General features: G+C 37.9%; 1 protein-coding gene and 1 non-coding gene across 2 annotated transcripts in view; one reads left to right on the top strand and one right to left on the bottom strand.

The window, feature by feature from the left end:
- Positions 1-16,847, top strand: part of LOC134821210 (glycogen debranching enzyme-like) — a 112,489-nt gene that overhangs the window by 75,149 nt on the left and 20,493 nt on the right. The window contains exons 13-18 of the mRNA XM_063831904.1: positions 9,271-9,399; positions 9,572-9,802; positions 10,014-10,099; positions 10,245-10,352; positions 10,453-10,594; positions 10,920-11,007. Coding sequence (XP_063687974.1) covers positions 9,271-9,399; positions 9,572-9,802; positions 10,014-10,099; positions 10,245-10,352; positions 10,453-10,594; positions 10,920-11,007 — 784 coding nt within the window. The remainder of the gene's footprint in view (positions 1-9,270; positions 9,400-9,571; positions 9,803-10,013; positions 10,100-10,244; positions 10,353-10,452; positions 10,595-10,919; positions 11,008-16,847) is intronic.
- Trnaq-uug (transfer RNA glutamine (anticodon UUG)) lies at positions 9,145-9,216 on the bottom strand. Its single transcript has one exon. It is a non-coding gene; the product is annotated as a tRNA-Gln (tRNA).

Here is a 16,847-nt window from a genome sequence, read left to right as displayed (position 1 = left end):
TATATAAGGCTTTAGTCTTTACAACAAAATTCATACCCTTAATCTGTGATTTTGAATTTTAATAAGTTAATTACAAGTACAACCTGGAGTTCAGTATCTTATCATTTTAATTGCCAGATTAGATTAACACTAAACTCTCGTGAGAAGTTTGAAATATCTTTGAATAAGATGCTGTAGTTGCCTACTGTAGCAGTCACTGCAATACATACGTTTGAGCCTATTGACACTTTCTTTGATACTATTCCTCTCGCTGACCTAATTCCTGCATTGAGTTGAGATAGCTTCTAAGCTTTGAAGAATGTAGAGCCTGGGCTTGATGATATCCCAGTGAATGATTAAGTATGCAAACAGAGTGTATTTCAGAATATGCAGACTGTATAAATACAGCATTTGAAACATACACCACCATAAATCTATTTGGAAAAGGCACATTACTGCCACTCCAAAAGCCTAAGAACCACTTGGTCCAGCAGGCAAACATCAGACCTTCACCCTCTCAAATGCTCCAGATAAAATTACTGTCAATGACTTACCCTAACACGAATCCACGGCCAAGCTGATCAGTACACCGTCCTACACAAGTGCTTACAAGAGAGGTAGAAGTTGTGGGCGATATAATTTGGTCTCAACGTATGCCTGTACTCAGTGGTCCTTAGAAACGCATTGGAGCTACCACAGAATGAGTATAGACCTGTCAAGTGCCTTTGAACACCATCGCAGAGAAACAGTACTCAATGTTTCTTGAAGATGCTGCTGTACTAGGCTGATGAAAATTAGGATGGTACGGCTCCTACTTTCCAAACACAGTGTTGAAAGTTAAAAGTCAATAATACTGTATCAATTGAGTTCCAAGCACAACTGAGCATTTCAAGGAGATGCACTATCAGGTTATCTAATTTACTGTTGTTGAAGCCGCTGCACTTATTAACCTCAGATCTGTACTCTCCCAAGTATCATCAACACCTTACCCAGTGATAACCAAATCCCGAATCCTCCCTATCTCAGAGAATTCTGCCACTCGAAACAGGATACTCTGATGATATTGAACTTTAATAAACACTGAACTTGCTCCACTCAAAGAATTGCTTCTATCGCTAAAAGATATACTTCAGCAGTGGGACCTTCATTATCAATTCTTCCAAGATGAATTTGTCCCTTATTATTTAGCAGATCCTAAACCACTGTTAAACGCAAGTGATTGTTTGGAAAAATTATAGAGGTGTGAAGCGTGGCGCTCTAACCAAAACTTTAGATCGTTGATGTGCATAGTTAACGGATATCAGAATCGATATTCCTTGGTTAATGTGCTTTAGTACATTTCAGAAAGTTTGGATGAAGAGCAAGATTTCAGTCCAAAGGAGATCAAAATCTACGAGGCACAAGTAGTCTCTATTCTACTCTACAAAAACTGCAATCATGGGCTGCGGCACACTAGCTTCGTTGAATGAAATTGCTATTGCTAATCGCAAACACTCCGGAAGAATCCTCACATCAGATGGCTACTGGGGTTATTTCTGCTGAGGCACTCTATGCTCGTTGTTATGTCACTCCCTTGTTGTGAAGAGTCTCTACGTTCGATTGGAGAATGTTAGGACATATCTTAAGAGGACAGTGAGACTCACCAGCATTACACCTTATGGTATTTGCTATAAATTCTGATATTGTTTTATGGAAAGGAGTCGGGGGTAGACATGTTTAAACTTTTAGTTGTTTATTAGTAAAGACTTGACTAGTAGAAATCCTTGATATTAGACTTAAGAATTTGAACTGATTTCGAAGACTTAGATTTTTAGCTTTAGATAGGGAGGAGTGAAGAAGTTAGAAGATGGTTGAGGTTTTTGGTTTTCTTTTTTATGCGTTTTGATTATCTTATAAGGTGCCTAGGATGCTCTTTTAAGAGATATTTCGTACTTTGAAGATTTACTACTACTACTACGGGTTGCTACTCACCGAAGAGCATTTAAAACTAGGTTACAACTCAACCAACAAGATGTGGGTCTTAGAACTATGAAACCATGCTTAACCAGTTGCATCTCTGAATCCTGCATACAGATCCACTTTTCAACTAAAAATGGTTGGATTACCACTTCAGTTGACTCAATGACGCGTATGACGTCTTGCTCTTTGCCTGGGGTCATATTACCGTGCTGTACCAATACCATTAGTTAATTATGGCTCATTAACATTTACTCCATTACATTTTACTCACAGAATACCAGTATATCTTGCTGAGTTGTTAGTGCACGTACGGAACGTTACTAAAAATGTTCTGTACATACGTTCACTAAAATCATCTCACGTTCGAACCGTTATGGATAAATTATTCCTTTATTTAGTAGTGTTCAGTGGGATTCCGTACTCTAGTTCGACACGCACTATAGTTCGACAAATTAATTCGCCAGATATCACCCCTGTCGTATTCCGGTCCGTGTCGAAGCAGGGCGAACTAGAGTCCAAGTAGCGTACTCTAGTTCGACAAATAGATTCTGCTTGATGCTTATGATCCAAATGCTATTGCCGGGTCCTCATGTGGATCACAGGGTTCAAATGGCAGATAAAACAATTTTTGACATCTAGGCAACATGAGCGGTTAGACAATTCCAGAACTTTCAGTATAGTTTTAATTCTCATGATTGCCACTCCGTTCTAGTCTAGCAAACAGGAAAATATATATTGATATCGATGTTTTCGATCAGCAGCCAAATCTCCGCGTTACTCGGTTACGCAGTCCGTTTGTGATAATATAAAGTGTGGTATGTGGAGTTATTATATAGCGTACTCTCACAATCTAGATCTATAAAACGGAGTACGGTTACTTACGTTAGTCTTTTATCTCTTCCGCTAGTCAACAATTCTTGCTACTAACAATTGACTTATGAGTATGAGGACAATTAATGTTCATAGATGTTCATTAATAATTATCAGTGGGGAAATCGGAAGATTTCATACTTTCATTAATACTTGTATCTACAATTAATGACCTGTCTTGAGACTTCCTCTTCCTTCAGACCTCGTTTTATGGACTGGTCTCATCTTGATCCTGTGCGTGTAGGAGCGCGCGGAGTCGCAATAACATGACAAAGGATCTGGAAACCGCGCATAACGGATATATTTCCGCGCGCGCAGCAGCCATGCACATGTGTCATGCATGCCAACTGTGCAATGAAAGACCCATACCAGTCCATGGTCCACACGTACGCGTACTATACTGTAGGTTTTTGCTAGAAAATAGTAACAACTGAACGAACAAGATTGCTCGATAATCTGAGCTAGGTTTATAATATGACTGTTAAAGAGATAAGCATAATCTATAACCAAAAAGGCGCAGGTTAAATCTCCACCGAATGCGCATCAATTTGATACGTACATATATATAACTGTGAACCATGAAATATGTCTATAACTTGCTAAGTAATAGTATGCGTGTGCTAACCAATATTGCAGACCGAGGAATATAATAACTTTTGAAGCACACATACTAGACAACAGCTACTCGCGCTATTGTGCTTTTCACGGAGAAATTGTTGCTCTAACCAGAGCCCTGGTCTCGCTTGCAGTAGCGCGAGACCGCCGAAGGTGGCAAAGGAGTATATTCTACTTTTGACCATTGCTAATGGTTTGGCCCGGCGCGCGCTACTTCGTAGCTCGTGTCATCGAGAAGAAAACGGCGCGCGCTACTTCGAAGAAATCTAGACGAGTAACATCCGTCAAATTCTACTTGTGAAACAAGCGCGTCATGCAGTACGCGTATACACATGGCTATGTGAAGAGAAATTGGACAGTTGAATTGCATTTAATTTGAGCTTGTTATTTTCTTTCAAAAGTATTCCAAGTGATTACTGATTTGTACAAGTTCACATTGATTCTGAATATATTACAAAATATTTTATTTCGATTAATTATGAAGTTTGAAAGAAGTTACTGCAATGCGCGCAATTTGGGAAATGTGCTTTCGGTGGAAATATAACCTATAAAAATGTTAACAATTGTGCAATTACAAATTCAAAATTAGCCATGCATAACTGATGCAGTTATATGATCACGTGATCAAGACAGGGTTTCGCCAATATCTTGTCAGGGGAGCATTTTTATCCCTTGTCATCCATGGGTGATTCGTAGTCAGCGTCCAAAAACACACCGATTCAGGTTAATTGGTTTCAACTGTCGTGGGCAGCTATAATAAATTACATTTTTAGCACAAAGCGAGTGCTAGTGTAAATTATTTGTATTAATTCTGCTATATATATAACGAGGATTAGAATTGTGGAATCAACACTTTTAAGATCGGTAATATGGTCAAGAAAGCTAGAAGCACACTGTTATGGGTGTTTAGTGTCTTCAAAACTCGTGATAGGACCGTAATGACTACCCTATATAAGTGTTTGGTCAGAAGCCTACTAGAGTACTGTTGTCCGCTGTGAGACCCTGTTAAGGTGACTGAGATCCAGCTTTTGGAGGGGGTCCAGCGAACATTCTACGATCGTATATGCGGTCTGGAAAATATGAACCACTGGGAGAGGCTTTCACATCTTAAGCTAATGTCACTGCAGCACAGAAGGGAACGGTACACTATTCTGATGATGTGAAAGATCCTTCACAATGTTGTCCCCAATTGCAGCAATATAAGATTCACAAAAACATCCAGACATGGTACTCGAGCAATCATCCCTTCCCTGTCTAGGTTGAGTTCCTCGAGCAACCAGACACTCTATGACAGTTAATAAAACAAAAGTTTCGTCCCCTCTTTCAAATAGCACTAATTAAATTTAAACTACTTTTAAAGGGCTCTTGTGCTTTTTATTAAAATACGTTACAATTCAATCATATTGCATTTGTAACTGAGCAGCGTATTTTAATATTACTAAATAGTGTGTTGCCTTCCTACTTAAACGGTTAACTAGGTTACATTTACAGAAAATTTAATTTCACCTGAAAACGTAATTGATTTAACACAGTGAAAATAACCACCATTGATTACCTCCCAATCATCCCCATCTCAAACCACATTACAACTCTTAATAAACTCTGAACCAATAAAAATTACAGTGTCATACGTATAAACAGTCCTTACGGACCCGTGATGACCAACTCTACAGATCTCACGCACTTTACCCAGTCTGAAAAGTTGATCAGATAGCTGCCTCCCATCCCTTCCTCACCAAATTTGTGGAGACATCGAGACTGGAGGATGATTTCATTGTTTCGGTAAGAATTTTAATTCTACAAAGCACCATGTAGTAGAAACTTTTCATCATGCATCCAACTTTTTAGTAACATTCTGATGGGTCGGTTATGTTAGTCTTACAGAATTTCGGCTTTGTGCTAAAAATTCGTACATTTCCAACGTTCCCAAGAGAAGGGGTCTTGATAATACAAATATTATTTAATTGTTTTAATGTGATTGTGAGGTAATAACAGTACACTATAAGCTTGAGTCCGGGTACAACACAGTACATTTGACGCCAGTACAGGAGCTAGGGATCAGCAGGTCATCTTACTCTTTAAAACTCTCATCTGAAACTATCGTCGCTCTCGTTAAACTGAATAGCTCTGGAAGGTGAGATTGCAGAGTCGTGCAAGAAAATTAAATTGTATAGATCATTTTAAACTAATTGGGTTTTAATTCAATCTTTCCCATTCGTATCTTGTTACAGATTAAAACAATCTTTGTCAATGTAACGAAGTAATCCTTTAAATTTCCAGAGATAGTTTTGCCTCTCAAAACTTGATTTTTACCACTTGTTATAATTTTTCTTTACGATCCCCAGCTAAACGCTAACTAAAAGACCCTAATAACCACCTATACTATTATATGTTTAAACTTGCATGTTTCCAGGTTGACTGGTTGTTAAAAAAACTAGCATCTCTTATTTCAGGTTATGAGAAGGATTTGAAAGTGTTATCCTGATCATCTTCAAGATTACACCAGAAACCTGGAATGTTCTTCCTTCTGATGTTGTGGGAACCATGTGATATCAGTATGTGAGTTTCGTGTTTTGAAATTTTTACTACATATAAGCTAGCAGTAACAGCGCGCCATAATCAATTTGGGAAGTTTCTAGATGGATGTAGATGAAATAATATTAATCCCGTACGTTTCCTCCTGGAGGGGGATTTGTTAAAAAAATATTTTTAAATATGGTGTGGATCAGGCACACTCCGATTACTTTGTTATTGTTTCATTTGTCAATAATTCCTTTAGTCGTGCAGTGTCATTGGGGTACAGAAAAATCGAGAGAATATGAAATCAACAACGTTAAAATATATTTAAATCATATTTAAAACATATTTAAAACATATTTAAAACATATTTAAAACATATTTAAAACATATTTAAAACATATTTAAAACATATTTAAAACATATTTAAAACAATATTGGTTTCCTCCGCTCCCGTATCCGGTCTCCTAGTAACATGGAGATTCTAAAAAAATCTCATACTAAGTATTATTCTTGCACTCCAACTTATGTTTTATTTAAATCTGGTGGATTCGTGTAGTTTTATAGAATATAGAGTCTCATGATTTGATAGTCCCTTTCGTTTCAAATTTTTGATTGTTTCTGAATATACTTACTAATACTTAGTGAGACAGATTCTGATGGAAATAAAATAGCTTAATAACGTATCGACATTTCTTACGTCATACTCATGTTCGCAATAAAAGTAATAGATTTGTAGTGTTGTAATTAGTTTAAAACTTTTAAACTAATTACAACACTACAAATCACCTCATTGTATATTTTCAGGCAACAGAGATATTCTAGAACATCCTGAGTCCTATTACAATCTACACAATACACCCAACCTTATTCCCGCGTATCTGGTATGTTATATTCTATTACATACTTTCAAATCTCTAAATTGAAATGTTTTGTTCCTCCCAAAAGTTGTTTTTACAACTTAATGATAATCGTGCAGCGAGTTTTACGAAGCAGTTAATCGCTGAGATGAGCTATAATGTAACTTGAATTGTGCTGTTGTAGAAACATAACAATGAAGCTGCGCTAGCAAATTGCCTGTACTGGATATCAACACTAGTAGTGCATGAGTTTTTAATGCAGAACTGCATTGCTATCTTAAATTTTTTCAGATTGACAGAAGTATTCGCGAGTTTAGTTTCACACTATCAGATAGTTCTGAGATAACAAACCTCCATTCCTTTTACAAAAGACTAAGCAGTGTAAGTATCAACTTATATTGAAAAGTAGGATGTTACGTTATGTTTTTCAAGTTTTTCCCAAAAATCGAAGTAATTCTGAAAATCTGTCATGAAATCTTTTCTTTGCTTACAGCATCTGGTGGAAACATCACGTAAACTGGAACAACTCTACAAAATAGACGCGGGCAAAATGTTCAACTCCAAAGAAAGTACCACAGATTCACTGAAAGATTCAATCTTGAAGAGATCGCATATTGATGATGTAGTGAAACAGTTGTGGAAGGTTGACTACTCACAGTCGGAGTATGGTGGCAGGGTCGATATGGGGGGTTTCTGAGAACTTTCCTCTCCAATCGGTAAGTGAAGCTATACGGTTTCAATATTTTGTAGAATTGAGGTGATGTTTCCGGTTTTCACTCGAAAAGTGCTATAATAATCCTGGACTAATCTTAAATTAAGGCGTTATTCGGCTTTATCCGTTTTAAACATTAACAACTAGTCAAAACTGGTTTTATTAGTAAACTGGCAACGTGTCTAGAAGGGTCTACTTGAAAATAGTTTGGATCGCGCTCAGTTTATTTTGTAGACGTTTGCGCGCATCACGTACGTTCATAACATATACAGTGTAGACTGGAATTCACCAAACTATCACATGGTTACTATTTCAGTGAAATTACCTCGATACCAGAACAGAATTCTCAGATTGTAACAGCGATTAGTCTCTTTAACGAGTTCGTAGCACCAGCTGCCGCTCAGGATGTCATCAGTAAAGTGACCACAGCTGTAGTCGGTGATGTGAAATACCGATTTATTGATGAAAACGGTCCAAGACATCAATTCGGAGACGTCCCTCTGGTTGAAAGGTAACTAGTCTCGATTTTAGTCTGTGATAGAGACTTTTGATTCCCATAAATCAAACATTGCTTTGTCCTGCCAATCATCGTACCATTCACTACGATTATTTAATTTCCAAAATGTCCAGGTATTTCCAAATATCGGATATTTCATTTGACAAGGAGAAAGAACTAGATATCTACGACAGACTTGATGCCGAGAGGATTAAAACTTGCAACGGTTGGACCACCGGCGAAAGTATTTCTGATATGAGCAAAACCATGGTAATTTACTGTTCACTAATCATAGAATGCTGAGTAGTAAGTATCACTGCAAAACTGGAGAACTCGACCATTAGATTAAATGGTATTAAATTCGTATCTTAGTCATGTTAGTGAAATTAGCTGATTGATTTCAGGCTTACACAAAGCGAGAGATAGTCATTTGGGGTGATAGTATAAAGTTACGATTTGGGAACTCCAGACAAGATGCTCCTTGGCTCTGGAATTACATGGAAAAGTTAGTTTACTGTAATCACCTTTAAGTAACTCAATAAAGCTGCCGACTAAATACTAAGTAACTTTATCTTGTCCTCATTTTAAGGAGAGGATACGGGTTAAAATTAGACAATTTTAAGATATCTAAATCTCATAAAATTTGCAATTGTCTTATAATTTAGGTACACCTGCGATATGGCAAAGTTATTTCATGGATTCAGAATAGACAACTGCCACAACACCGTCTTACATGTTGGTATGTATGTTGGTATGTGTATTGTGGTATGTTAGTACTTGGTATGTGTGAACTATCCATGAACTTCTTATTGTAACTCTTAATTCAATCAGTTATTTTACTTTTATCGTCTTCTATCTTTTAGACTCTTTACTTCTTAATCTTGGTTACAGTTAATTTTGCTCTGGGATTAATTCTTGATATCAATCAACGATTGATGTTTGATAAGTGACAACACCATTTTGATGAAGATAAAATCATCAGCGTTTCATCTAAACATCCCAGAAAATGAACTGGAATATCACGTAACAACCGGCAACATATGAACATGTGCATGAAACAAATTATGTATACACGAATATGATATCTAAATAGGATGAGATCATGACTTTATTGATATGAATTTTCAAATTAAAAGAGGTTCTACCGAGACTCGAACTCGGATCTTTGGATTCAAAGTCCAAGGTGCTAACCATTACACCATAGAACCTGTTCTTAAAATCTGCTCATTTGCATAAAATCATTTCTAATAATTCCTACTCAGGGGAAGAGCTGTTGCGCGCGGCACGCCGTGTCCGTCCTAACCTGTACGTAGTGGCAGAACTGTTCACCGGATGTGAGGACAAGGACTGTGAGATCATCAACAGAATGGGCATCAGCTCCTGTGTCAGAGGTAATTCTCAAGAAATATTAGTGTAGTTCATAATCAACAAGTTAAACGAATAGCTGTCACTCCTTAATAGTTAACAGTTAAATTTGTATGAAGATTAGTTAAGGCGGTCTTCTAGGAAGATATTAAGTTGTCAGAGCAGGATTAACTTATGTAATAACTCAAACTATTTCAGAGTTGAGTAAGTCTGGTTCACCTCGGCAACTTGCAGATCTGATACACCACTATGGAGAAAGCAAACCTTGCGGCAGTTTCATCAATAACCTGCCCTCCGACCAAGCTGTGAACTCTCTGCCGGCCCTACGCATGGCTTCGTCTCATCCTCACGCTATGCTGATGGATCAAACTCACGATAACCCGTGCCCTTTTGATGAGCATCCCCTCCCCAATGTTCTGGCTTTATCTGGTGAGATAACACCCAATTCAATAGTAACTTTATCTACCGTCACTTTGTATTGTTATCATGCTATTGCAGTACAATAGATAATAGATTCAAATAAAGGTCATTAAAATTTCCGATATTTAAATATTTTGTGGCATCAGATGAAAAAAGAGTGCTTGATTTAAATCACTCGTTTTTTCAAAATTTCAATTTGAAAACGAAAAATCATTCCCAGGTTTGATGTGTGCAGCAAAGTGCAGTATTGGCAGTAACCGTGGTTACGACGAGCTAATACCTCACCACATTCATGTCGTGCAGGAGGTTTGTTAAAACTTTACAGAGCCTCAATATAACATATTGGGGATCTCCCCCAATAATTAGATAATGTTTCATTTACATGACGTGTCTAACTTATAATAACTTACTATAAATCAAAGCCAATTTTCCCGTAATTTTTACGCCGTAGGAACGTCAGTATCAAGGAGTAAGACAGTCTCATGAAGATGCTATAAAGCCAGCAAAACGTGCTCTCATTAAACTACACCAGTGGCTTGAAGACAACGGATATTCTGAGGTTTGTATTTAAAATGTGTTAATCCACTGACAGTATTACTGATAACGATTGAGTACTATTCAGAAGTAGATAACCTGCAATAACTGAATCCTGACTTCAGACGTTTGTGGACCAGGCAACAGAAGATGTAGTCATAGTAACCAGACATCACCCAGTAACGTGCAGCAAAGTATTGGTTGTCATAGCAACTTGTTGGAGTGATACCTTTACTAAGACTAGTGAACATACGGTTAATCTACCTGGTTGGTTTTAATAATAATACTTTTAATTGTTTATCATTAGAACTCATTATTTATTTCTCCGTGAGCTTAGATATTAGGATATGAACGTCCATTAGCCATCTAAATCGAGAAGATTGAACTTTTTTTTTGGCTGGCAAAAATTCGATCCAATTTGTGAAATTTTCATATTTGAAAATGGGACAGAAATTGGAAAATATGAATTTTCGTTTTGTTAAGCTTTTTGCTGTGAGCTTCCTCCGACCTCACTCGCCCCTTTTTAAAATAGATTTTATATTTGGATAAGCTATGTTTGAATATTTATACTAGTGATGAGTAAATGGATCAGGTGATAAAGTGGACGTGTTATTGGAGACAGAGATACGAGGCAAAGGATCTTTCAATCCTCACAAAGAGTTGATAACCGGTCTCTGCGGGTAGGTGCTCCTTAAGGTTTGCAACTAATAACCGGTCTCTGCGGGTAGGTGCTCCTTAAGGTTTGCAATTAATAACCGGTCTCTGCGGGTAGGTGCTCCTTAAGGTTTGCAACTAATAACCGGTCTCTGCGGGTAGGTGCTCCTTAAGGTTTGTAACTAATAACCGGTCTCTGCGGGTAGGTGCTCCTTAAGGTTTGTAACTAATAACCGGTCTCTGCGGGTAGGTGCTCCTTAAGGTTTGTAACTAATAACCGGTCTCTGCGGGTAGGTGCTCCTTAAGGTTTGCAACTAATAACCGGTCTCTGCGGGTAGGTGCTCCTTAAGGTTTGCAATTAATAACCGGTCTCTGCGGGTAGGTGCTCCTTAAGGTTTGTAACTAATAACCGGTCTCTGCGGGTAGGTGCTCCTTAAGGTTTGCAACTAATAACCGGTCTCTGCGGGTAGGTGCTCCTTAAGGTTTGCAATTAATAACCGGTCTCTGTGGGTAGGTGCTCCTTAAGGTTTGTAACTAATAACCGGTCTCTGCGGGTAGGTGCTCCTTAAGGTTTGCAACTAATAACCGGTCTCTGCGGGTAGGTGCTCCTTAAGGTTTGCAACTAATGACCGGTCTCTGCGGGTAGGTGCTCCTTAAGGTTTGCAACTAATGACCGGTCTCTGCGGGTAGGTGCTCCTTAAGGTTTGCAACTAATAACCGGTCTCTGCGGGTAGGTGCTCTTTAAGGTTTGCAACTAATAACCGGTCTCTGCAGGTAGGTGCTCCTTAAGGTTTGCAACTAATAACCGGTCTCTGCGGGTAGGTGCTCCTTAAGGTTTGCAACTAATAACCGGTCTCTGCAGGTAGGTGCTCTTTAAGGTTTGCAACTAATAACCAGTCTCTGCGGGTAGGTGCTCCTTAAGGTTTGTAACTAATAACCGGTCTCTGCGGGTAGGTGCTCTTTAAGGTTTGCAACTAATAACCGGTCTCTGCAGGTAGGTGCTCTTTAAGGTTTGCAACTAATAACCAGTCTCTGCGGGTAGGTGCTCTTTAAGGTTTGCAACTAATAACCGGTCTCTGCGGGTAGGTGCTCCTTAAGGTTTGCAACTAATAACCGGTCTCTGCGGGTAGGTGCTCCTTAAGGTTTGCAACTAATAACCGGTCTCTGCGGGTAGGTGCTCTTAAGGTTTGCAACTAATAACCGGTCTCTGCGGGTAGGTGCTCCTTAAGGTTTGCAACTAATAACCGGTCTCTGCGGGTAGGTGCTCCTTAAGGTTTGCAACTAATAACCGGTCTCTGCGGGTAGGTGCTCCTTAAGGTTTGCAACTAATAACCGGTCTCTGCAGGTAGGTGCTCTTTAAGGTTTGCAACTAATAACCGGTCTCTGCGGGTAGGTGATCCTTAAGGTTTGCAACTAATAACCGGTCTCTGCGGGTAGGTGCTCCTTAAGGTTTGCAACTAATAACCGGTCTCTGCGGGTAGGTGCTCCTTAAGGTTTGCAACTAATAACCGGTCTCTGCGGGTAGGTGCTCCTTAAGGTTTGCAACTAATAACCGGTCTCTGCGGGTAGGTGCTCTTTAAGGCTGGGGGTTCACCCTGAATTTTTTGTGAAACTTGGTTTCGAGATAGCAGTTGACCAACAAACTAGGACCGGTGACCGAACTTTTGAGGGGGTCCCGGACCCCAACCGCCAAACGGTGCCCGCGGGGCAGCTACGCCCATATTTGGTCCAAATTAGGCCCAATTTAGCCAAATACCCTGAACATGCCCAAAACCCAGATTTTAGGTGCTCTACTTGTAGCTAGTGGTCCCCTGAACTCGTATATGAATTTTCATCAAGATTGGATAAAAAATGACTGAGTTATGAGCCAAAAACCATATGACCATATTTGGGCATACGCACCAAATTTGATCGATTTTGGCCCATAAATTGGTCAAATATCAATATTTTTGAATGAAACCAACTTTATATGGAAGATAAGCCTATACTACAGATTCTCTATGATTATCAGCTCAATATCTACCTAACTGTGGATTCTGTGTTCAATTAATTGCAAAAAATGAACAAAATCGCCCATATCTCAGTTCGCGATATTTGCGAAACTGATTTCGTTCAAAACAATAGAACTCAATAGGGTTTCAATATTTTTACATGAAATTTTCAGAATCAACGTAGAATCGCATTTCGACCTTAAGTTTTCATATGGAATTTTGAGTTAGGCCTTTAAAAAAATTTGGCGGCCAAATTCTGAAAAATGCCCGGCAAATTTCAGAATTTGGCCGCCAATTTTTTTAAAGGCCTAACTCAAAATTCCATATTAAAACTTAAGGTCGAAATGCGATTCTACGTTGATTCTGAAAATTTCATGAAAAAATATTGAAACCCTATTGAGTTCTATTGTTTTGAGCGAAGTCAGTTTTGCAAATATCGCGAACTGAGATATGGGCGATTTTGTTCATTTTTTGCAACTATTTGAACACAGAATCCACAGTTAGGTAGATATTGAGCTGATAATCATAGAGAATCTGTAGTATAGGCTTATCTTCCATATAAAGTTGGTTTCATTCAAAAATATTGATATTTGACCAATTTATGGGCCAAAATCGATCAAATTTGGTGCGTATGCCCAAATATGGTCATATGGTTTTTGGCTCATAACTCAGTCATTTTTTGTCCAATCTTGATGAAAATTCAAATACGAGTTCAGGGGACCACTAGCTACAAGTAGAGCACCTAAAATCTGGGTTTTGGGCATGTTCAGGGTATTTGGCTAAATTGGGCCTAATTTGGATCAAATATGGGCGTGGCTGCCCCGCAGGCACCGTTTGGCGGTTGGGGTCCGGGACCCCCTCAAAAGTTCGGTCACCGGTCCTAGTTTGTTGGTCAACTGCTATCTCGAAACTAAGTTTCACAAAAAAATCAGGGTGAACCCCCCCCCCCCCCCCCCTTTAAGGTTTGCAACTAATAACCATGATTTTCATTTAATCTGTTCAACCGAAGCAAACCAAATGTTTGTAATGATTTTTAAATATGAAGCGTATTAACTTTTAAAGTAGCGTCAGACACATAGTACATACTCCATATGATTTTAACCTGAACTTCCCTTAACTGCCCACCCAAAAAGTCGCATTTAATCGTATTTATGGGAACCAATCGGAAGGAACCAAATCAAACAGGACCCAATAGAAATTAGAATTCAACCGAGTACTCGCATGACTTATATTATTCGTATTTAAATCGGCATGGTAGTTTTCGGATTTTGCTGTCCTATTTTTAGTGCAAAATTGATCGCAATTTTAACAATTCAACAGGCTAAAATTGAACATGACCCACTAGCTGAACTAGAAATCTTAAGATCCGAGCTTAACCTTAACATTGGCACTGTTATATCAAGTGTGTTTAAAAGTCAAACTAGTAACACCTTTCATTTGACAGTGTACGTATAAATAATAGTGATATAAATAACACATTTTGAGTAAAATGACATGTTAGCTGGAAGGATTTGTTCATTATTTGAGCATTTCACTTTTGTTTGTCTTTTTTGTTCTAAGTTTTGTTATAATATGTCATTTTTGTCCGGTCGACAAATTACATATCAAAAAAGAGGGCCAAAAAGACTTTGCTCCCATTGCTATTTTGATGCGAAAACTTTATATCACCACCTGGTCTGTATTTGTGTAAACCTTGAGTAAGAATTTCAATATAATTTGCGCTCAAAACTGTCCTTGGTAACAGAAACTGGTGATTTTATTAAAAATCGCATATTATGCGAATTCTCATAATATTTGTCAATGTTTCACGACCTATTGCTGAATTTTCATAATGAATCGTGGTAAGAAACACCGAGTATTACAAAATTTTCTTGATATTCAGTGATTAATTAGGTTTACTCCATACCTCATCCCAAATTTCAAATTTACGCGTGATTATATTGAGCGATCTTTTTATCGCAAGGTCCTTAGTTTTGTATCAGACAATCAACATATATCATCTCAGAACAGCTCAATCTTATTCATAAGTTGTATCGGGCAACATAGGAGATTTCTGATACCTTACTTAGTAGTACTTTAGTAGGCGCATCTAGATAATATAGTGCTGCTGTTAATACTCAATAGTCTGTTGATTTCTCATAAGTAGAGTTTGAGTCCAGTTCATTCGCCGATTATACATTAAAAGATCGAATTGACTTTTAATTGATATTAATTTGCATAACGATTTACCAAAAATACGCGAAAACTAATTAAATTCGGCCCAATCATTATTCATGTAATCAGTTCTTGCTCGCTTAGTCATTTTCATAAACCTGTTGCCAAGCAACTGTCATCTTCAGATAATTAACAGTACAGATAATGACATGACCGAGTAAGTAGCCGCACCACAATGAAGATATTATCGGTTTGTAGTAGGTAAGAGTCTCTTCTTAGTAATCATCTAGGTATGCTGGTAATGGTATGTATCACGTGACTTATCTGTAGTGGTATTGGCTCCTGTCTTGTTATAGTTACATCCTTCTGCACTCAACTTTGTTGTAGTTATAATCTTCTGCCAGCCTGGAGAGTTACTCTTAGTGTAGTTAATTTCTAAAAATATATCAGATTGACAGTAAAAATAAAGAACTCCCACTGTACCGGACCTCGCACGTTATTGCACGCGTAATTGCCAGTGCTTGGCTCGGAAGCATGGTATGTTGAATATGCCTTATATTACAGTGCGGGAGATTATAGGAGCCGGGTTTTAAGAAAAGCTCCCCAACGTGTACTGGATATAACAATCATAGTTTATCATCTTCAGTGAACTTCAATAGAGACATCACTGTCCTTTGTTACTTCATCTAGTCAGTAGTACCACGTGTTGGCTTGTCTCCGGAAAAGTAAATATTCTACATCTTTAAATAAATATTATACTAAATATTCTACATGTCCTTATTATGCAATTATTTATTTATAATTAGCTCCCTTCCCCCCAATATCTTATATTAAATCTATTACTACCCAAAGCTATCACTTAAACACCTATTATTACTTTTCTAAGTCCTTAGCTACTCTTCTGCAAAAGCCCCGTACGCCTTTGCTATTTATTTGTATATTTATATATTTGATACTTTGATCTGCAACAACATGCTTTGATCCTATGGCATACATCGAGTTTATTTAATAAGTTAATAGCTGCTTTGATGCAGCCAAGCAGCTACAATTTTACATTAAGACTGAGACTACCTGGGCAGTGGGCTTCACTAATCATGAGTCTGGTCCTATATATATCTTGTCTTATTAAGAGGTATGCGTTTAACTTGTTCCCAAACTTTCTCATAGTTTATAAAAGCAATATTTTTCAGGATACAGCGTTTTTTATTCAATACTTTGATCTACGAGAAGGCGTATGAGCTTTATTTACTTCCGACAACCATTCTGTCATTCTGTGTTTGGAGATAAACTGGTCCGGGGAACTTGATCCGTAGTTCTACTGAAATTTAAGTACAATACAGAACTATAGTATTTCATAACCAATATAAGAAAAGTTTAGTAAACTGAAATAGAGACATCATAGTACTTTGTTCCTTCGCATAGCTAATGTCGTGTCCGGAAAAAAAAATATTCTAAAATATTTTCTTTAAATGTTATAAATGTTCTTTTGCACTTATTCAATAATAATAATAGGACCTGTTTTCCCCGCGCTACAACATGAACAAGCTCTCATTCCCGAAAGCTTGTAAGTTGTAACTGTTTATTCTGTCTTACTTTATAAAGTAACACAGTTTGGTACAGATACCGAACATGTACTCGTAAACGCAAAGAATTTACCCTTTTTAACTTATTTAATGAGTTTAACGTGTTCCCACGGCATGTTACAAATTAATATTCGCATA

This window comes from Bolinopsis microptera, chromosome 9 (assembly GCF_026151205.1).
Source record: "Bolinopsis microptera isolate Bmic1 chromosome 9, MBARI_Bmic_1.0, whole genome shotgun sequence".
Lineage (NCBI taxonomy): Eukaryota > Metazoa > Ctenophora > Tentaculata > Lobata > Bolinopsidae > Bolinopsis > Bolinopsis microptera.
This window is presented reverse-complemented; position numbering and strand designations above follow the sequence as displayed.